The sequence below is a fragment of the Penicillium angulare genome, assembly GCF_028827245.1.
Source record: "Penicillium angulare strain IBT 27051 chromosome Unknown utg000004l_segment0_segment0, whole genome shotgun sequence".
NCBI classification, from domain to species: domain Eukaryota; kingdom Fungi; phylum Ascomycota; class Eurotiomycetes; order Eurotiales; family Aspergillaceae; genus Penicillium; species Penicillium angulare.
The window spans coordinates 462,904-484,364 of record NW_026623163.1 but is presented as its reverse complement, the minus strand read 5'-3'; the positions used below and the strand labels follow the sequence as shown (position 1 = coordinate 484,364).

Here is a 21,461-nt window from a genome sequence, read left to right as displayed (position 1 = left end):
GTCAGATGAAACTCTGTAGTTGAAAATGATGAATTATTAAGCTTTTCATGAAAACTCATCTTCACTCATCTCCATACCTATTTTGCTTATCCTCTTATCCTGTTTCGAAATTCTCTAGAATTCGATATTTATGATTCATTATGGAGGGCCCGGCATTACATCAACATATCGTGCCTGCTGAGACATCATCAGCTCATAATGCTATATTTCCTTCTTCAAGCAAGAAGTTGCAGCCATCACTGCGGCCCATAGACTATGGCCCCTCTGATGAACGTATTCAGACTGTGCCAGATGACCCAGCAGCAAGTCAGAATGCCTTTGAACAAGTGCCTTCATATGGAACAACTCAGTTTCGGAGGTTGACTGTTACCTCTTTGCTTCTTCTTGCAAACCTTGTGCAGGTAATTCAATACACATGTGAGCAATATATAAGATAAACTAACCGCTTTAGATGATCGTGAACTTTGCTGGAGTCGCTGGTGGAAGCAGACTCAGTCGTGCGATGGGCGTGAACGATTCTTATTCCTCGTGGATGGCAGCTAGTTACGCGTGAGTATCAGAATATCACAAATATACTATCCATTAGCTAGATATATCCGTCTCTAAACCAGAGAATACGCTGACCATTCAAGTCTTACCCAAGGTTCATTCGTCATGATAAGCGGTCGAGTCGGCGATGTTGTCGGCCACAAACAGCTACTTTTGATTGGAGGGGCATGGCTCAGTATTTGTACTTTGATTGGAGCATTTTGCAACAATTTCTTCGCTTTCATTACAATGAGAGCCCTTGCTGGCGTTGGTGGTGCAATCATCATGCCTAACGCTGTGGCGATGATATCAGCGACAAATCCACCGGGTCGTATGCGGAACCTCAGTCTGGGGTTGTTCGCTGCTTCGGCGCCTATTGGTGGCTACTGTGGAGCTTTGTTTCTGGGTGCATTTATAGTGCATACTGAGTTTAAGTGGTTTTTTTTGTTTATGTGGGTTGAGACTTCCCTTCTTCAGAAATGGTTCGGTAGTTGGAGGAACTTGGCTGACGGTTTCTAGCTCTCTTCTCGGTGTTGTAACTTTCATACCTCTTTGGGCACTTGCACCTTCCGAATCGCCCGTGGACAAAAATGGAAAGATTGATTGGACTGGATCGGCATTAGGCACGAGTGCGTTGATGCTCTTTAGCTTTGTGTGGAAGTAAGTAATAGCCCGACTTACCTTTTTCCTCTTCTCTGAACATGTAGTTATGTTTTGCTGACCTCATGATCTTAGTCAAGCGCCAAGTGCTGGCTGGTCCAGTCCATATGAAATTGTCTTATTGATAATTTCAGTCGTTCTTTTTGTTGCCTTCATCTTCTGGGAGAAACACATGGCATCTGAACCAATCATGCCACTAGATGCTTTCAAGGCTCCAGGGTTTCAGATTCTCCTCCTAGTCATTCTACTCAACTTCATGGCTGTCGGAACTTTGATCTGGTACCAAGTACTCTGGCTCCAAGAAATCTGGCACTGGTCTACTCTCCATTTCGCAGTTGGCTGGAGTCCCTTCGTCGTCTGTGCCACTGCCGCGGCATCCCTTGCAGCATGGCTAATCCCCAGACTAGCAGCGCAGTGGATACTTGCCCTAGGCACCGTGGCAATTCTAGTCTCGAACCTACTAATGGCCACTCTGCCGGTAAAACAAACTTACTGGGCACAGGTATTTCCCTCGGTTGTTCTTTTCTCGTTTTGTCCTGATTTCGTATACACGGCCGGGCAGATTATTGCGAGTAATTCCGTTCGAAGACGCCAGCAAGGTGTTGCGGGATCTATTATTGGGACGCTGAATTTGTATGGAAATAGTTTGGGCTTGGGCTTTGCATCGACTATTGAGGTGCAGGTTGCGAATCATTTTCAGAGTCGGATTATGGGCATTAGAGGGGCTTTGTTCTTTGGTGTGGCGGTTAGTGCTCTTGCGTTGGTTTTGGATATTTGTTTCGTGAGAATGGTTAAGGATGAGAGGGAGGGGTGGCATGAAGAGGACCAGGTATCTTTGAATGAAATCGAATTGCAGGATCAGGCTGCGGCGACTGGATCAGAACTTCCGGCTATTTCGTCAAGAGCTTGATATAATGTGTATGAGTTCTATCATCCGCAAGGAAAAAATAGTGCAAAAGTTTGGGAAAGGGAAAGTTGGATGAGATTAGCATATCATAAATTGTTCATAGCAGGCACAGATCCAAACGAACTATTTAATCATCCTCAGTCACCATTAGAGTAGAATACGATCGCTTAACCCAACAGTACATCACACTTCTTAATCATCAACAGCACTCCCCTCGGCGAACCCTTAAGAACCTCCTTCCCCTTCTCCACTCCAGCCTCATGAAGTAGCTCCTCGATACGCCTCCTAATAACTCTCACAGCATCCTTCTCAGTCCCCACAGCATCTGGGTTCGCCTCCCGCCATCTCGTCACAGGACTCCCAACCGCAATCATTTTCTCAAGCTGCTCCATCCCAACAACAGGCCTGACAGCAAAGAAATCCTCATCCACACCCCAGTCCTTTCGAATGAAGCTCCCCTCCTCAAAAGCAGTGACAGGCTCATCTGCCATCCACGGAAGTACCAGATCAACATAAGCATTCCGAACGATAATATTGCCAGGCTCAAGGAACGGAGCAAGATACTCCGTTTCCCACTCTTCAATCGCTGCTTCGATTTTGGACGCATTTGGCGTTGAGCTGCTCATGAGTGGTCTTCCGGGTGACCAGAGTGCAACTGTGCCTTTTGGCTTCAGGACACGGGCGGCAGTTGCCCAGAAGCGTGGCATGTCGAACCAGTGGACCGCGTTTGCGGAGATGATTAGGTCTACGCTGTTTTCTTCGATGGGAGGTGAGAGGTTTCTCCCTAGGTCCTCGGCGGTGGAGACTTCGAAACGAACGTTGCTTGTTGGTTTGTTCGCGCTCTGTGCACGGGCAACAGATATCATACCCGGGGATGGGTCGAGACCAAAAACTTGAGTGAACTTTGGAGCTAAGGCGTGGGTGGCTGTTCCGGGACCGCAGCCTATATCTATGAGGGTATCGAAGGTTCCTCCGGTGGAGGTGTGGTGATTGACTATGTTTTCGTATACATTTGGATGGTACTCCGGGCGGAATTTGGAGTAGTTTTCACCCTGGGCTTCATTGTAGGCGCTGAAGGTTTTCTCCTGCACATGGGCAGTGTTGTTGGTGGTTTTAGAAGACATTACTTTTTTGAGTAAGGCTGAGAGCCAAAATTGATGTAATGAGGATTGAAATGCTGTGTTCTTGAGAAGTAGAATGTTGAGTGGAAAGCTACTCTTTATGTACCTCACGCAGGGCAGTGGTATAGTCCATCAGTATGGCGGAGACAAGCTTCGGAGTGAACGAAATGGGTAAGATGGAGTGAGTAATGGCCAATTGGAAAAGTGTGATCCACTACGCTAAACCTATTTCAAGGTAAGACTGCGAGAGTCGATTACCCCGAATCCCGGTTTCGGGATTGAAGCAAGGATTTCGGGATTGAAGCATGGATTTGATCTGACGCGAACTCTCTTCATAGTTGTTCATCTTCCCTTGAACAATGGACCCATGGAGGTACATCAACGAATGAAGTCACTTTGATCCACTATTTTCAATATGGCCTATTAGGCAAGCTTAGGCAAAGGATGCCAACGCTGTCATGTAGCCAGGGGGGAATCAAAGTACGTCACGCAGTGGCCTTGAGACATTTCGAAGTATTTCCAGGCTACAAGATATTTATTTTACTGCCTTATACTCCCGGTGTGATCAGCGAAAGTCGGAAAGCCTAAGTTTCTCAAAACCAGCAAAACCATGTCCAAGTTATCAGAATCTCAACGAAGTCCTGTTTTGGGATGACACTCAGCACATAATACAAAATACTAACCTAAAAACCCATACATTAAGACTCGGAGGACTCTTTGAAGCGCTAAGAGAACCAGCTCTGAGTTAGCTCCATCTGCATATATCGGCCATCCCCATCAACACACACATTTCACTTCTCAAGTAACTTCTCGAATCGAACTTGAATGCCCTGGGGTTATATATGCCTCCCACACCATCACGCGTGGCCTATGTTACACAAGGTGTTTGGCCATGGCATATAAATGTTTCATGCTGTACCTACATATTGTAGTGAGTAAAGACACCCACACCGAACATCTTGTCATAGGAGATGTCTTGTCTGTGAAGTAGGATCGTCCTCTAGCGGATAGTAGGAATACTAAGATAGAGACCGGTAGGGTAGTCCGAAGGAGAAGAGGTCTTAATTGCTAGAATATTTGATCACATCTTAAATACAGAGTATCGTGCTTTTTGGACCGCTTTATAATATTACCATGGAAAATAGAATCCGTTACAATACGGAGATTTGCTAGTGGGCAACTTAAAATTCATCGTATAGGGTTCGGAGAGCGAGTATACTAGTTCACTTGGAAGTCTAAGGCAATATTCGTTGATGGTTATGTTGATGAGACTTATGCCATCTGTGCATTTTGATAGGGCGTGATTTGTCTAAATACAGAAAGGGAAAAGGAAAAGGCTATTCAGACCTAGAGGAAGTGATTGGAAGTAAACCGAATACATAAATTGGAAAAAAAAGACCCATTGCGCCGGACCATTAGCAACTCCAGTTTAATGCGCAATGCAAATGTGACGAACAATGAGTGTTTCAAAGAGAGGTAGGGAAAAGGAAGAAAAAAGAACGGAACCAAGGCAAATGTAGAAGGATCGTCATAAACCAAGAGTCAGTCTAGGCTCTAAACGGTATTTATGCGAACGTGCAAGTTGGGAGAGACATAAGGAGATGATCAGATGAGAGCGATCAGAGAGTGAGGGGTGGGGGTGAAAAGCAAAAGCAAAGCAAAGCAAAATGAAAAGGAATATAGCATGATTATGCTAGTAATGCATGTTGACGTTGCCAGGGTATTGGCCGTGTTGGTGGGCATAGGTTTGGCTTTGTTGGTAGTTTGGTGGGGTTTGAGGTGCTTGGGCAAGCTGGCCATACCAGGACGAACGACGGGTCTCATCGGGGCGGTTCATTTGATGGACTGCATCCCATGTACGGTTTGCGCCGGGCATGTTGTACATGGCCTCCTGGCGGAATGGGGCTTGGGGTGGATAGACCGGGCCTGGAGCATATCGAGGATCATTGTGTTGTTGGTTCATCATATGGTGCTGGCGCCGAGCAATTGCATGTTGAACCATATTGTTTGACATTCCCTCTCTCATCTCACGCTTCTCTCGCTCGCGAGCATCAATGGTGGATACAAGACCCCCTGGTTGGACGGGAACTTGAGGTCTACGGGTATCTTGAGACATATTGAAGAAAGTGGAGTTGGTCATTCGTGCAACATGTTCTTGTTCACGAGCAGAGAGATGATTTGAAACGTCGTAATTCAACATCGGGCTGGTACCGCGTGAGGAAGGGCGGTAGTTGGGATCTGGGTGGTTGTTCATGCGGGAGCCAGAACGGGCATGGTGTGCCCAGTCTCCAGAGATGGGACGCTGTGGTGGTGGAGTGTTGTTAGATGATGATCGGTGGTGCATATGCATTGGAGGACTAGGTGCTGCGCGTTGCTGGACATACTGTTCCGGGGTCAAACCTCCTCCAGGGGTGGTAGGACGGTTGGAAGCCATTCCTGGCTGCCATAACATACTCCGTCTCTGATCCTCCTGGCCGGTTGCCCGATGGTGTCCATTATCCATGGCACCTGTTGGGACAGAAAGTCTGTATCGCTCCGCTTCTGAGTCACTCCGTTGGTGAGATGCTTGCCGCAAGGCTTCAGCTGTGGTTGGGCGTCCGGTAGTTGGCATGTAAGTCATTGTTGGTCCAAAATCGACGTTCGGAATGTCGGGGTTATGCTCTTTAGATTCGGCGGTAGAATAACGAGCGTCTCCGATGACAAGGTCGTTTCTGGTGGGTTCTCCCACGGTCTTCTTTACACCCATTCGTTTGGTAGACTTTTGAGACGCCTTGCTGTAAAGCGACTCTCGAGTGCTTGCATAATCAGGGGAGACTGTAGAGGCTGCATCGTCGTAAACACTTTCGTCTTCGTTTCCGGTACGAGACACAGGAGATGGTAAATGAGGCGCGATTCGGTTGAGTGCATCCTCATCCAAGGTGTGGCGAAGATCCTCCAGACTCGGCTCACCTCCATTTGGGTCTTCGTATCCAAATATTTGTCTTTGAGGAAGCGGTTTGCGCTTGACTGACCTTGTTGAATCAAGTGGAAGATTTCGTTGAGGCGACGGGGTGCTGGTAGTGCTAGGTGTTGGAGGCCGGTCGTTTGTATTTAGCGAAGCTCGCATAGCCATGTCAAGACGTATCTCTTCGTTACTAGAAACTCTAGCCGGCTGTGAGCTCTGTGAGCTTCTGGTATTCATAAATTGCGCAGAAGGTGTATTGCTAGATATCTGAGAGGCCTCATTGTAAGCTTGAGGTTGTCGATCAATGCTGCTATTGGATGAATGATCATGGTAGGCGACTGCTGCAGCTCCAGCCATCGCACCAACAGATGTCATCTGAGTAAGCGTTGCGTGGGACATGCGGTTGTTGGCCAATCGCTGTTCTGTAGTTGCGTATGGACGGTTCGTGGGCATCTCACGAGGGCCGTGTGAAAAGGCTGGCGGGCTTGCGACAGGTGAAGGAGGCGTGCGTGGAGGAAGCTGCTCTCCGTGTTCAATCTCAGAACTCTCCATGATGGGGCGCGCGAGAGCGGCCTGTCTGTCACGTTGCACAAAATCTTGGGCGGACGAGTCAGGTGAGCTGTTATTGAGGGATGCATAGCCCGGTCTAGGCCCGTTCTGCGTAATTCCCGTGTCCGACATTCCACGAGCATGGTATGGGGGAGGTTCACTCTTAGGAATGTCGCGAACGACCGCATCAGAAGATCGATTGAATTCCGGATTGTGTAGCGGAGGAAGCTGGCGGCGTGGAGACCCAATTGCGGGAGAGTTAACGTTGTTGATAGAGACACTAGAGCGATATCGCTGTTGGCTGCTATTGACACTGTTGGTTCTGCTGCGTCCCGTTGAAACCCTCTTTTGTGTCGCTTCCTTCAACTGCCGCCTCCACTCGGCTTCACTCCAATCTTGACTTCCAGGAGTCTGGAGCAAATTGGTGATGTCCATTAATTCTAGATACCCGAAACGACGATCCTGTGGGAATGCGAACATGATGCTTTTAACGTGATTAGTCTCAGCCACGAGACGAGTCGGGCGACCGTATAAATTAAAGGTATCGAATGTTGGGAAAAGGAATCGAAGCATGACTTCTAATCCAGTGACCGCCGCGTGCAGTTCTGGCATGACAAAAACAAAACCCTCCGTAGTGGTCGAGGTCGGTTTCTTCTGATTTTGTCCATGCATCGTGATTCGGCCTTCCATTTTCAAAAGGGATGATTGATCCATGAGGGCCTTGGATTGGGGATAGATCGCATATGCTGAGTAGACGTGGCTGACCGTCGCGATTGGTGTAACTTTTCTGGTCTTCGAAGTCTCGAAGAACTGGATATTACCGGTGATAGGTATGGACAGACGATCGTACGCTGATTTCTTCATCGCCTTGCGAGCCCTAGCGATTTCCTTATCATCTGGTGGGTTGATCACGAACCAGCATCGTCTCCATGGGCTTCCTGCCCCAAATCGCACGCGCGCCCAGTCTTCGTGTCGGAACTTCGCCGGAGCTAGGATAGCTGAAATCGAGTTCAAATACTTACCCTTGCCCGCGATGAGGGCACCGGTGTAGGCTTCGTACAAAGAGGTGTGTTCATACATTGAAAGACGAACGGCGGCCGTCCATTGGCAGAGCGAGTGGAAAGAGTTGAAATGAAGGAGATATCGGTTCTTGCCAGCGGAGCACAAGCTCAGGACGTTGTTCAATGGCGGTGCACTCCCGTTCTTGATCGGCAGGGTTTCAATCTAGGGGCGGTTCGAGTTAGTTTGTTCAATGATTTTGACCAGCAGAGATAGAGGTGTATTCCAATGCGCCTACCATTTTGATTGATGCGTCTGCCACGTTAATGAAGGTCGGGGTTACATTTTGCCCTCCAGCTGCGTCCAGCGCAGTAGCATCCCAGAGAGAAAGAACTGTTCCCACCAATTGCGCATAGCATTCTGTCCATTGCCGATCATTTGTCGGTCGCCCATCTGTCAATTAATATATTAGTTCATTATATTCCCTCCTCAAGGCAATTAAGGTATCATATTTCCTGAGACGTACAAGCATCCTGATCATTGAGCTTCAAAAAGTATCCTTCGTGGTAGACTTTGTTAGTGTGGATATTAAGGAAGGAAAAGATCGGCGATAGCTCTGGTGGGGTATCGTCCGGCTGGGTCATAAGCGGAGGGTTGCGCGAAAAGATCGTCGATGCAGGTCTCGATCCAATTCCCTGTCCCCTTGTCGCGGAACCATTTACAGGCGACAATTCTGAGGGTGGCGACGGGGTATCCGGTGAGGGTGTCTGCCACCGTGGTGGGGTTTGAGAAGGCGAGGCATTTCGGGCGAGCTTTCGAGACTCTTTCGCGTCATCGTGATTTCGGGAGCCTCCTAAATTGGATATAAAGGAACGAACTAAGCTCGGCGCAAGGGATAACTGATTAGCATTCAATTGATTTCCCCCATGCATTTTTGTGCTTCTCAACGGCCCGTCGCGGGACGATGAACTCACCACGTGAACGACCCATGACGTCGGCGAGCGATCAATTACTTCGCCCACGGTAGAAACTGGTAGTGTATGAACTGGTGAATGTCGAGAATATCTCGAACTAGACCGAGGACACCAAATGGCCTCAGGTGGAGGAATTTCAAAAGAACACGGCAGCGGTCAGGTCCGTGGTGAAGCGGGTCAAAACGAGAGAATCGGCCGTAAGAGTTGGCGTTGGGTTGGTTAGGAAAGATTAATCCATGGAGTAAGAAGCCAGTATGTTTGAGAGTGATTAGAGGAAGAGGGAGAGGGAGCGTAAGGGAGGATGAAACGAGAGAACCCAAAAAAAAGATAAGAAAAAAAAAGTTGAGAATAACCAGGATTCGGGAGGAAGCAGGTTGGCAAGAGCGCAATAGCCAAAGCGGGTGTGGATGTGGATGTGGATGTGGATGACGTTACGAAGGAAATTCCCCCTGTAGTGGATAAATCTCAACTAGTGCACCGGAACTAGCTTAAACTTGGTGGAGAGAGAAAGATGGTTATTTTAAGAGAGAGGAAATATGTGTAAGAAAATAAAAATCAAATCATAAAAGGGGAATCCCAGCATGACACGACTAGAATAGATGAGGCGAGCAATTCCCGTGGGTCTCTGTAGCTGTAGTCTTGGTCGCATCTGGAGAAGGCAGAGACAGACAGTTAGGGGACTACTGGTATGGACACGCCATAGTGGAGATGTCCCCCAATATACCGCGTCTTTGCCCCCTTAATAATTCGAATCTTGATACATACTATAGTATACTTTACCTATTACCCTAGCCTAGTACCTCTACTATACTATAATCTATTCTATTCTATTCACGAGACCAAGTTGGACAGTAAAACCCAGTCTGTTATCCCGTGCAACCATTGAAGTTTAACTGTTCTCCAAGCTGACTATGAAAGAAATATTAAAATATTGAAATGTGTAATAGTTAAAATTTAGAAAGTAAAATCATTAATCTTTTAGGCGCCTGCGTCATCCCGGGCCACTGGGATCAGCAGTGGAGAGTCCTTGTCTCACCAAATATAGCAGATCTAAATCCTAAATCTGGTACGGTTTCAATATCATTATACAATATACAGTGTCTACAGAAGATATGAAATATCAAATCGAATACTTTATCTATATACTCTATTATTCCCCTTTCTACCCCCAGCCATTTTCTTTGCCACTAACCACCTTATGCACAATGTATCAAATCCATTACTAACCTTGACGCCCAATGGGTCCTTGTTCTGCCAGGCCACGCACATCACTTCCTCATTCCCCATTGGTGGAAATACACACACCGCCTATTTCCCATACTGTGACCAGTTCCCGTGGACCCCATTGACCCCCATTGACTCCATTCCTGTGCAACTAACTCCATAAGAACTGCAAATCTAAGATCAACAAGATTTCGATATGCATGATAACTGATCCGCCTATTCCCAAACCCAACTCATTCCTTCGAATTACTGTCTGCCTAAATCAAGTTTCCCTCAAACGACTAATGGCAAACCCGGTTTCTGTCCCAACTCATTTACAAAGCACAAAAAAGCATACGTACCCCTCAGGCTCGGCACTCAGCCGGAAGAAGCGGACTAAGACCGCATCCATCCGCATCGTCAGCCACACCGAGCCCTGTTGTTTCTCTTTCGCCTCCCCGCTTGGAGTCCGCTTGGTCACAAGCGGCCCTTGGCACGAAATTTTGATATCGACTCTACCCTAATGCCCTGTTCCTAACCTCTTGTTTACGGTACAGATTTAATATGCCCAGGTGCCCAGGTGCCCAGGTGCCCAGGTTCTTGTTGGCATTTTCGTTTTCGTACTTGGCGGTCGCAAATTCTCCCCGCTTAAACTGTATCTGAGCAGGCAACCGTGGCTGTGCAAGATAAATTCCGTACTGTATACGCTGACATTGGGAGTAGTCAGCTAGGACTTAGAGCGTATCCGTAATCATCGCAAATGAAAATCTTCTCCTATTTCGCTTATGGTCAAGGATTCAAGCCGAACTCGGGGTTTAAGGGAAACAGGGCACTGCACAGGGTCTGATCTGTTAACAAACATACTCCTCCACTACGGAGTACGCAGGGTCAAATCCCCAGACCTTGTGGCGCCACGTTCCCCCATTCTAGTTAGGCTGTGTTTTGTTGCAGCTGGGCACAATCTATTTTCATTTCCATTCAATCCACCCTAACCGAGACACCGCTTGGTCTGGTCTCTTTCATAGTGGGGCCCACAGTCTCTATTGCTATTTTGTCTTGCTGCTTTAGCCCCGTTTACCTTCTTTGGTCGTTTTGGTTGTTTTAGTTGTTTTTTAGCGTGGAATTTTGGTCGTCTGGAGGAACCTCGTGGTCTTGTTCCTGGTCGTTTCGTGATGCGATTGGTTGGGATAAACAAACTAAAAGCTTGGCGGGATCTGAGGTCTGTGTCCTAAGACAGTTATCTGATACAATACAACGTTGGGTTTTTAGGCACTACTAGGAATAAGATAGGCAGCTGTCTTTGTTGTGGAATGGAATTCTTTGCCCTATTAGCCCCGTGGGGTTTGAATTGTCATACCTCTTGCTCAGTGCGGGGCACCTGATGTCCATATACATACTTCGTGTATATTATAGAAAGTTCTATGGTACTGTATAATTATGATACCTTCAACGAGTCTGGTGAAAGTACGATCGCCGAATTTCGGGTAACCAACAATACAGGGGTGTCGCTTCCAAGATTGGGGTAATTCACGTTCACACGCTGGTCCTGGACCAGGATTCGAAAAGACAAGCAGTCCTCCTTGCTAACAGCAGAATGCAGAATCGTATATTACCGATGCTTAATAGGGTACATGACTGCTGTCATGCCTTTGCAGCACCGATCATTGACATCAATATCGGGCTGCTGAAGTAATTGTCTGACTATAGCGACAACGCCATAAACAGTCGCAAGGAATAGAAGGCCGCGGCCTCTTAAATCGCAGTAATAGCGAACCTGCGCTTGGTGTTTAAGAAGCAAGACCACCGCTTGCGGGTACCTCAGCTCAATAGCCAGAAGGAGAGCCGACTTTCCGCCGTACTCAGAGTCCACACTCGTACGATGTTGAAGGATCAATAATTCTGCAACATTCAGTCTCTGATGTAGCACAGCACGGTAAAGTGGCGGAATTCTCTCAGAGTTCAGACAACGATTAAGTGCCGTGGTGACAACTGCACACGCTGTGCTATGTAGGAAACATAGATTGATTAAGGAGGCTTTGTCGAGATAAGCACAAACCTGGTAAAGCAGCTCGGTTGGAAGTTGATGAAGTATATTCGCCGCAGATATTTCTTGTCAACGTTTGACGCGCCTTTAACCCTTTGAAACACTAGAGGAATGTATATATTTGCAAAACAGATATCAATTGGGCTGTATGCACGAAACTTAGGCTTTTAAAGTTTGCGGCAGCCAAAGATGTAGAAATAAGTCTTTTGCCGTTTCACGGTCCTCTGGCTTCCAGCGCAGCATCCTTGAAATGAAATCAACAAATTGCGGCGTATCATTATCTTCATCGATTTCTTTAGCCATGAAGACCAGGCCCTTGCCACTAGTAAGCTCGGGGAATTTGAATTGCCCTGTGCAATTAGTTTTCTGTATTAAATAAAGGGAAAAATCGCGTACTTTGAGCATCGAAATATCGAGATGTTTCGTTTCCTTTATGGAGGAAATCTGGCGGAGGTGGTCCTAGCAGAGAGATAATCTGACCCATATGGACTTCCTCTGAATATTCAGAGGCACGTGAGTCCGAGGGTATGTCGAAGGGTCCGCGGCCATAGAACAGGTCCCAGAGCTAACAGCGCTATTAGTGATATTCGCGATTACAATTTGGGGTGATCGGACTTACCATAACTCCCAAGTTCCAAATGTTAACTATGCCTGATGATAAGAGAGGGGTCAACTCATTAAGTACCTGTATGAATAACGTGGCATTCTGTATGAAGATACTGTAGCCTCTCCAGCATAAGCTCGGAAAGACATCGAGAGGAATGATATTTCCTTCGAAACGACGCTTCAACATCCACAGTGGCTCACAGAGCGGATTTAAGACCATGCAAATATGAGAGCCGCTCGGGCTTGTAACACAAAATGAATCTAATAAGGTTGTGACAAAGTTGCAGCCTATAATATGTTGGGAAGCTGAGCTGGTTATGTAATCGGTAATGCGCAACTCCTTCTCTGCAGACTCTTGTGATTCATAGTTGTTTGCATTCACTTTGATAGCCACATAACGAGGTGGAAGCCATCACCACCTATGACATAGTGAGATAAGGCTTGAATAGATCATCAGATTATCTTCACATACTGGTGTAAATCCCGTGCCAGTCATACTGTCGAACTTTTCCCCCAGCCTATTTTTGCTGCAATTTGGTATCTGCTGTGGAGTATTCATGAAGCCGAACTAGATAGAAATGGCAAGGCTGATTGATAGTGGGGCGTGTGCTCTTCCTCGACCAAATTTGATGTAGGGAGCAATTTTGCGGGGGTCGTCTGCAAAATCCTTCTAAAGTACATGGCGAGATAACAACGAAAAAAGCTTGCTGTCCACTTTCGCTTTGGCTGTTTCTACTAGTCGTGTGGAAAGCAGCGTAGGTGGAATTTTTATTAGGGGAAGATAAGAGACGTGCAAAAAGCGGCAAGGGGTGAACACTAAGGCGAGAATGGAAGTTGAGAAAAGTACTAGAATTTCCTGAGAATATCATATGCAATTACCCAAGGAAACATCTAGATCATGCATTTATAGGTCCCATTTTTTAAGAATTGTAAACTCTGGATCATTTCCAGAATCGTGTTTTAGGATAAATCTAAATCGGTTTTTTGACTTCGATGTCGAGAAATTGTGTTTCAAGTTCTCGTGGCGAGACGATTCGTTTATAACAGAAAAACCGCATCTAGAAGAAGAGGACAAAGCTCCTGCATGAACAAACACACCCCTCCGAGTCATTACATGATTCAACTAGGTCAGTACTGTACATAGCTTATTCTATATAGGTGTACGTCTGAGTATAGATTTATAAGTACTATATGTAGAAGATAGGCCGTTATTCATGTCCCATTCCATCTATAGGAACTGTGGAATTGAAGTGCAGAAATTTTTTTCGTATTGCAATGAGCGAACCTCAGCTAAAAAATCAAAAAAGTCCAAAAGAAAAAAAGAAAAAAAGCCAAAAATGTTAAAAAATTTCGAAAGAAAAACCAGGGTCTTTGTACCAATGAGATCGAGACATGCCAGCTGCAATTTAGTAGCAAGAACGCACAAAGGTCCAATTTAGGGAGACAAGTGCAACGCAAGCAAACATAAGGAAACCACGGTTTCGTGCCAAAGCCTGTAGGGATAATTAAACAACCTACAAGAATTTTCTGATCACTAATCTAAAGTAAACAAGAGGCTTGAGAGACGTATGTTCCCCCTATATGTTCGGTGTCTACTAAGAAAGCGGCTGTGTATCTGTGAAGACGAGTCAGCAAAATATCAAAAAGCCAAAAGCAAATATGCAGTCTCAAGGCCCATTCCATGAGTGGTTGTATTAAAACCTTAGCCTAGTTGTCAAAGGGTCCATCGCGGTCGTGAGGGGCGTCGCCGCGGATGTTTGCAAAGTAATTCTCGATAAACGAAATTTCCCCAACTTCTGTGCGCGTTTCTTGGGTGTCGGGAGCCGAAACAGGCGCAGGCTGCGCAGCGATTGGGCTGTTAGACTCGTTCTCACTCTCATGATCATCTTCCGGAGACGCGTACTGCGAAAGATGTCTAGCGAATGTAGACACAAGAAGCCGTTCACTGATAGCACTGCTATCTAAATCCGAGTTAACCGACGATAGAGAACGTTCACGTTCGATGGGATTCTGAGTAGAAGGATCCTCTGCATTACCTTGAACGACCTCATTAGGTGCTTCTACAAAAATCCCTGTGATACCAATCTCGGAGATTCGAGCCAGAGTAGCGTTTCTCTGATTCCGATCAACAGCGGCCTGGGCACCAAACCATTGGGATAGCCAGGCACGAGCAAAGCCGCTGAAGCGTAGAAAACTACCACCCGGTAAAGGATTATAGTACTCAGAGTCGTCATCCTCTGTTGCCTCCTCTTCTGGAGACTGGTAACCATGCCAAATCCAAGGATTGATGGGATAATCTTCGGCAGTAAGTCTAATGAGTGGCACCTGGGAAAAGTCATTGCCATAGGTAGAGTTAACATGAGCAATTGCTAGAGGGTCCATAATGAAATAGCCACTCTGTTCAACTGTCCGATCAATTGGGGACTCAGGACCGCCATCATCCTCCATATCAGGGATATGCGCCAAAGGGTCTTCTTCGGGACCAAAGACTGGTAAAGGAGCTGGGACTACCACGTGTGGCTCAAGAGGTCTACGACCGAAAGGCAGAAAAACCACCAGAGTCAATGGACGAGGGAGTCTAAGCCCCCCGAAGGTCCAAATGCGGAAGCTTCTGAAAGGAGGAAGATTTCGGAGCCCTGGGGCCCAAAGAGGGGATGTTCCAAGAGCGATACAAATAGTAGTGCCGTAGAAAAGAGGTGAACGGAGAAGCTCCTGAGCCCACTGAGGCAGGTGGGCGAGCCAATCCGATGGAATAATGTAAATCCGATTCATGATAGCCATGTGTGTGAAAAAGATGTAATGGGGTGCCTCGAAGGAAAAGAAAATCTTAAATGATGACATCGTGGCTCTTATAGATTTCCAGTCCGAGGGTTGTCTTTGGGTGTATCTTACAGGGTTCTCGAGGTCTTTGAGACGGGTTGTGGATGTATTGCTTGGGCCGGTTCTTTATTTCTTTATAATTAAAGCGGTTCTCGAGTCAAAGGCGCCTTTATATCGGAGAAGATTTTCGGTTTTGCATAAAGAGAATGCTAGGTGGATTTGTGCTGAGGACCTTGCCCTGAAATATAGTAGCTGTGAAGTCAAAGGTTATAGAGTCTTTCATGGTAGTTCGCCCTTTGTGAAGATGAGTACTTACTTATACTCTGGAAGAGGATTTTCGAAGAGTAGAGAAGGGGTGTCCGGGGGCAGAGTCCTGTAAATGCTTTCTGGGTATGAGCTATTTTGATATGAATGGATTTCTTAGAGAAATGGTATACCGTAACCACAAACGACATGGTGATAGGAGCAATCATGGGGAGGATCGCTTGTCTATGAGGGATTTTCTGTCCTGGCGAAGAGAAGCATAAAGAAAAGCATGGTAACTTGAAGCCTGAGGACACTCGGCTCTTGCCATGTAGTTTTTCACAAAAATGCTTCCGTGATCTCAACTGGTGTAAGAACCTCAGGGTGAACCGCTCTGGGTCGGCATTGGGTTTATCGATATCACCCCTGATACTAGATCCTAGCTCAAGCTTCCATGGAAATGATTGATCTGTATGTTCTTTCATGACAGAATCTGGACAGTCAGAAAAATGGTTGTGGATGCGAACTCGAGAGCTTCCGTGGTGATAGACATAATAAGCCTATGCACTTCACATAAGTGCCATGTTCTTCCGACTTCCACAAATCACAGCACGTGCTAGGCAGTAATGAGGCTGAAGAATTAACTCATTGTAAAATGATTTCAGTTCCAACACTTTCCTTCTCCTTACTCTAAGCCTTTCTGATTGACCTCCGCTACAACAACAGGCCTAAGCCAGCCAACTACCACCATGAGCATCCTATTTTTCGATTCCTATCCAAGCACAGAATCGGAGGAAGAGAACCCCGATCTTTTCCCGATGTTCAAACTTGAAATGGAGAAAGCACAACGTCCCGTTACAAGGACAGAGGAGAATGGAGTACATACATACTCCACTACGAAGCTGTCCCCGAGGAACCCTTCTCGTCATGACAGTCCCCCGAATGAAGATCTGAAATTGCTCGTCGACTCGATAGCAGACTACGCTGTTAGTTTTGAGCTCTCTGACTTTCCTGCTATCGTCGCAGACTGGATTCCTCGTCTTGCTCAGGACCCCCTCCCTGGCTCCTATCAACATCTCCTCTTGTTAATTTTCGCTGAGGGCCGCTACTGTGTCAGTATGCATCGTGCTATGGCAGATGCTGCTAGCATTCCTGATTTCCTGTCTACTCATCGTCACAGAATACGGCTATTTGAACGGACTCGGAACATTGATCGCCAATGGACCTTGAGGGAGGAGCCGAAGAAGGCTCCACGGCTTGCCACTCATCCAGACTATACCGCTGAAGGTTGCAGGATTGATGAGTGGTTTTTTGAATCGGACCTGGCTACCTTGAGGGAGCTTGTAGGTCCACTTCGGGACGCGGAGCATCCTGTTTTATGGATTACTGGCCGCACAAAGAGGGCGAAGGAGATGCTGGAGCAATGGGAGGCGTCTATGGAACGAATCAAGCAGTTCAAGCAAGAGCTTATTGTAGGCCAGTTCAATCGAAAGATAAATTGTAAGTGGAGATGTTAGTGTTTTTGTCATGTTCGTCGCTTATCCAATTCCAAGCTACCTATATTGTCCATGCTAAAGTAGCGGCTGTCGAGCTGTTACTCGTTCAAGCTCCGGTTCAGTGGATTCGTTGAAGCCGTTACATTACATTCAATACGTTATCACCTCGAGTGCAATTTTGTTGACCGGTGAATTTTTGTGACTCTAGGGACGATCTATGATTCTGCCAAACCGAAAACCGAGGAGCGTGAGGATTTAATGAGCATGCGCCAGTCTCGTATTGATGCATGCAAGGCAAGTACCGTGTGGGGTGAATACCTTCCAGACGAGTCCCAGCTCTGGGAATCCAACAAGTATGCCCGGGGGCTCCATATGAAGAACTTCAATCGACGCTCTAATTCAGAAAAATCCGTGGATCTGAACTATATGCCAAAGCCCAACGTCACCAAGAGCATGGGTTACTATCTTGGCAGCATCATTGTCCCACAGACACTAGAGGAATCTCTTCTCAACTTCATCGTGCAGATTGCCGAATGGCTAGCTCTGGCGAGAGGATTTCCGGCTGTCCACCTATTCATTGATATGGTACGACTTTTTACATCTTACGGTGTGGACCTTGCAAACGCAACGCAGGTGCAATACTGCAGGTTTATTCCTCGTATGCGTCCTTCCGCTTGTACGGATCGTCCGCTAAGACGGAGAACCAAGTCACTCCTCAATTTTCAAGAGAAAACAGGCGCAGGCAATCAGCAATACTTTGCTGATGTGAAGGAACATAATCAATACCTCTTCTACATGCTATTCCAACGGAACACTCTTCTCTTTTTTGATAACGAGTCTATCTCTTGGGAAGGGCCACTTCAGACATTGGAATGGGTGAATAGACAAGGCAGGAAGGTTCTGAATTCCAAGGGTTCGTGTCCACGACACCAAGTTGGGTCCTCGATTGTTCCGGATGGGGCATGGCAAGACATCATCAAGAGTGATCGTCCTAGCGATTCAGGTCATGAGATTTCTACCAAGAAGGGCTATGAGGGAAATGACAGCCAAGCACATAAGGAAAAGATCCAAAAGGAGATTATCGATGCCAATGGGAGTGCTGGAAGAAATAGCTCAGCTATACTTAGGCTCGACACGCTCGCCGCCGTGTTAGACACAATGGAGAGCGAGGGGTGGAAGCACCGCATTCGAAAGCGTGGTACTAGAAGTGAATGAAAATTTGCACAGCTTTTTTTCTTAGGGAGGCTTGTGGTCTTCTTCCGGGTTGGACTTGGACTATGGCATCCAATAGCGGCCAAAAAGTGACAATAATTACATTTTCACTTTTTGGTTGCCATTGGCTTTCATACTTGGACTACATGAAGGACATCAAAAATATAAAAAAAAAAAAAAAGAAGAGACTTTCAAAAAGTCACATGGGAATATCTCAACTCGATTGAAATTTGATTCTTTGAATATGAAAAAAAAGGTTATCTTTGACCGCTGCAAAGTTACTAAATCAGGTCATAGCTTCGTAATTGCGTAGATTTGTCTTTTCATCCTTTCATCCTTTCATTCTTCCATCAGATGATAAGCAAGAACGGGATCAATCATACCCAGTTCGTTGGGGTTTGACGTCATGGTATTATTATTCTGCTTAGTCTCTGCAAGAAACATGTCTTGCATCACGAAGTCAGATTCCTGATCAGGCTGCGCATGGTGGTAAGGTGCATCCTGGTTTGTCGAAAAATTATTTGAAGTGTTCTCTCCAAGAACATGTCCATCTTGGAAGCTCATGTTGGCATCGTCAAACTCAAGTCCATAGATACCAAGCGTGTTTGGTCCAGACTGATCTCCCAAAAGAGCACGTTGCATGAAAAGTCCTTGCACTTCGTCTTCAGTGCAATTGTGTTTGGCAGTCATATGAACCCACAAGTCATAGTCACGATGAAAACGATGTTGGCATGAATTGTAGAGACATGGGATATGACGACCTGTTTCTTCAGCATAGCCTTGGCCAGTAAGAGCTGCTAAGGTTGACATTTGGTTGCTAGCGGCTATGTCCTTTGGGCTCTTGTTAGAAAGACCCTGACGCTGGCGCCGCTCTGCCTTAGCATTCTGGAAGCCGAGATGAGCTGTGCGAATATGCTCTTCGAGTGCAAGTTTGCTGCCGTATCTTTTACCGCAACCAACTCCATCCCAGCCAATAACTTTCTTCGAATTGGACAAATCAGTTTCTCCACACCCAAATCGCTTTTCGCCTTCATGGACGGTGCGGATGTGGACAGTCAAATTTCCCTTTTTCGTAAAGCTGCGATCACAACCAGGATGTGTGCAGTCAAAGATTTTTCTGTCTTCTAATCCGACATCTCCGTGCGCAACTTCAAGGTGACGTCGTAATTCTCGTGAGGTTGAGCAAACGATTGGACATTGCGGACAATTCGGTGGATGAACTGTTCGAATATGTTCTTGTAGAAGAGCATATGTTGGGAAACAGACTAATTGACTGCCCCCTTCTCCAGATAACCCCATTGCAGAGGCTTGCTCCTCCATATGCTCGGTGCACTCTGCGCAGCTGAATCGATTGTCGCTGTGGACTCGATTCTCATGGGCTCGAAGATGACCAGCAGTATCAAACGCCATTTGGCATTGCTGACCAGTCGCTTCATCGATATGTGCGCACGGAAATGGCTTCTGATGCAAGTGGACTGTCAAGATGTGTTTCTGTAAAGTGGAATGCTTTCGGAATGTCTCGTTGCAAGGTGGATAATCATGACAGCGGTACTTGTCCTGGCCCTCATGCGCTGCAATGTGACGGCGGAGACGGGATCCAGTAACAAAGCTCTTACCGCAGCGATCACATTGATAATCGCGGACTCCAGTGTGGGCGCTTTTAATATGGTGGTTGAGATGAGAAGGTCGGAGGAAGGTCTTGTCGCATCCTTCGAAGGTACATTGGAAGAGTCGTTCATTATTGTGGGATCTGATATGTTCCTGGAGCCGAGCAGGGCGATTGAATGCCTTGTCACATCCTTCGAATGGACAGCGATGGGTCTTGAGTTCGGATGGATATCGACTTGAGGTGGTAGAATAGGGCGTTGTCGGAGTGTCATTCATATCGTCGCTCATAGCACTAGGTGTCCCTGAAGCAGAGTATCCAGCTTCAGAGTGATTCTCCTCATAGATCGGATCTTTTCAAAGGATGTTAGAAACTCCACCAGCTTATCGGACCATAGGTATCTGCTCACCATCAATGTTCAGATCATTCCTGTATTGTCGTTTGGCCGGTGAAACCGACCCAGGGGATGCCTTTCGTTTTGGGGCCATGATGAAGCTTCCCCAGATAAGACAGAACGCATTCAAGAAAGGAATAAAGACTGAAACACAACGCTGGGAAATGAAATTAAAGCTCAGAAGAGTGTGACGCACTGACGTGAAATAAAATTAATTTTGCCGCAAGCAGAAAGGCGGTGTGACCCAGGACGGACTAGCGTCGTGGAAGATTTTCCGCTCTTTTTGCATCCCGCGAGGTCAATCACTACCTTAGGTAAAGCAGTCCCGCGCTCAGGGCTTCTCTCTCCTTGTTTCCCTAGGACTACGATTTCAGCGACTTCATCATGTCTGACTACGGCGGTGATGATGGCCACGAGCCCGAGAAGTAAGCTTTACCAATGGAGTCCATGCAGTCGGCGCAACGAGAAAAAGAAAAAGATCCTTGCAGGTCTGGTTTTGGAGCTCGCGCACCTTCACTGCACGACTTTGATGAGAGGCTTTTCTAACCTTAAACCTTGCTACATAGCTACGACTACGAGCCTAACGAGGAGGTCTTCGATGACAATGAGCCCGAGGACTTTCTCGACCAGGAGGGTATGGAGGGTGAGGAGGGCGCCGATGACTCGTACAACCCTGCTGTGAATGGCGAAAATGTTGTCGTCTCAGGAGATCCCAACTCTGGCTACTCGGGCAAAGTCATGGAACAGTCCCGCGAAAAGAAGGTCCCCAATGACCAGCGTACTACCACCCCATACTTGACCAAGTACGAGCGCGCGCGTGTCCTCGGTACCCGAGCTCTGCAAATTAGGTGCGTTGTTCTTGCGATACAGCGAGCCAGATCAGACAAATGCCTGGGAACCCATTCAGCTAACCAATTGCTAGTATGAATGCACCCGTACTTGTCGACCTTGAGGGCGAGACCGATCCCCTGCAGATCGCCATGAAGGAATTGAACCAGAAAAAGATCCCTCTTATCGTGCGGCGATACCTGCCCGACGGATGGTAAAAAGATTCTGCAACAGACATATTGACGAACTTTCAGCTAATAATTTTGTTAGGTATGAGGATTGGTCTTGCGAGGAGCTTCTGTGAGCGGGTCATTATTGTCCTGGACT

At 46.8% G+C, this 21,461-nt stretch overlaps 9 protein-coding genes across 9 annotated transcripts; 3 read left to right on the top strand and 6 right to left on the bottom strand.

Annotated features, from left to right (window-relative positions):
- Window positions 1-140: 140 nt before the first annotated feature.
- N7478_004112 (uncharacterized protein) lies at window positions 141-2,098 on the top strand (the record flags this gene model as incomplete). The annotated part of the gene is made up of 5 exons (XM_056920326.1): window positions 141-401; window positions 452-549; window positions 633-980; window positions 1,048-1,188; window positions 1,264-2,098. The coding sequence occupies 5 exons, from the start codon at window positions 141-143 to the stop codon at window positions 2,096-2,098; spliced, it is 1,683 nt and encodes a 560-aa protein (XP_056778363.1).
- A 164-nt stretch (window positions 2,099-2,262) lies between these two features.
- Window positions 2,263-3,219, bottom strand: N7478_004111 (class I SAM-dependent methyltransferase; the record flags this gene model as incomplete). The annotated part of the gene is made up of 1 exon (XM_056920325.1): window positions 2,263-3,219. The coding sequence occupies one exon, from the start codon at window positions 3,217-3,219 to the stop codon at window positions 2,263-2,265; it is 957 nt and encodes a 318-aa protein (XP_056778362.1).
- A 1,690-nt stretch (window positions 3,220-4,909) lies between these two features.
- On the bottom strand, window positions 4,910-8,640 carry N7478_004110 (uncharacterized protein; the record flags this gene model as incomplete). The annotated part of the gene is made up of 3 exons (XM_056920324.1): window positions 4,910-7,933; window positions 8,007-8,161; window positions 8,235-8,640. 3 exons carry the CDS (start codon window positions 8,638-8,640, stop codon window positions 4,910-4,912), a joined length of 3,585 nt encoding a protein of 1,194 aa, XP_056778361.1.
- Window positions 8,641-12,088: 3,448 nt separating this feature from the next.
- N7478_004109 (uncharacterized protein) lies at window positions 12,089-12,682 on the bottom strand (the record flags this gene model as incomplete). Its single annotated transcript, XM_056920323.1, has 4 exons — window positions 12,089-12,279; window positions 12,326-12,494; window positions 12,549-12,614; window positions 12,650-12,682. The coding sequence occupies 4 exons, from the start codon at window positions 12,680-12,682 to the stop codon at window positions 12,089-12,091; spliced, it is 459 nt and encodes a 152-aa protein (XP_056778360.1).
- Window positions 12,683-14,242: 1,560 nt separating this feature from the next.
- Window positions 14,243-15,307, bottom strand: N7478_004108 (uncharacterized protein; the record flags this gene model as incomplete). The annotated part of the gene is made up of 1 exon (XM_056920322.1): window positions 14,243-15,307. One exon carries the CDS (start codon window positions 15,305-15,307, stop codon window positions 14,243-14,245), a length of 1,065 nt encoding a protein of 354 aa, XP_056778359.1.
- A 217-nt stretch (window positions 15,308-15,524) lies between these two features.
- On the bottom strand, window positions 15,525-15,810 carry N7478_004107 (uncharacterized protein; the record flags this gene model as incomplete). Its single annotated transcript, XM_056920321.1, has 2 exons — window positions 15,525-15,649; window positions 15,672-15,810. The coding sequence occupies 2 exons, from the start codon at window positions 15,808-15,810 to the stop codon at window positions 15,525-15,527; spliced, it is 264 nt and encodes an 87-aa protein (XP_056778358.1).
- Window positions 15,811-16,347: 537 nt separating this feature from the next.
- Window positions 16,348-18,309, top strand: N7478_004106 (uncharacterized protein; the record flags this gene model as incomplete). The annotated part of the gene is made up of 2 exons (XM_056920320.1): window positions 16,348-17,098; window positions 17,303-18,309. The coding sequence occupies 2 exons, from the start codon at window positions 16,348-16,350 to the stop codon at window positions 18,307-18,309; spliced, it is 1,758 nt and encodes a 585-aa protein (XP_056778357.1).
- Window positions 18,310-18,645: 336 nt separating this feature from the next.
- Window positions 18,646-20,400, bottom strand: N7478_004105 (C2H2-type zinc finger protein; the record flags this gene model as incomplete). The annotated part of the gene is made up of 2 exons (XM_056920319.1): window positions 18,646-20,264; window positions 20,322-20,400. The coding sequence occupies 2 exons, from the start codon at window positions 20,398-20,400 to the stop codon at window positions 18,646-18,648; spliced, it is 1,698 nt and encodes a 565-aa protein (XP_056778356.1).
- A 290-nt stretch (window positions 20,401-20,690) lies between these two features.
- N7478_004104 (DNA-directed RNA polymerase core subunit RPO26) lies at window positions 20,691-21,438 on the top strand (the record flags this gene model as incomplete). Its single annotated transcript, XM_056920318.1, has 4 exons — window positions 20,691-20,731; window positions 20,873-21,154; window positions 21,229-21,348; window positions 21,405-21,438. 4 exons carry the CDS (start codon window positions 20,691-20,693, stop codon window positions 21,436-21,438), a joined length of 477 nt encoding a protein of 158 aa, XP_056778355.1.
- Window positions 21,439-21,461: the final 23 nt, after the last annotated feature.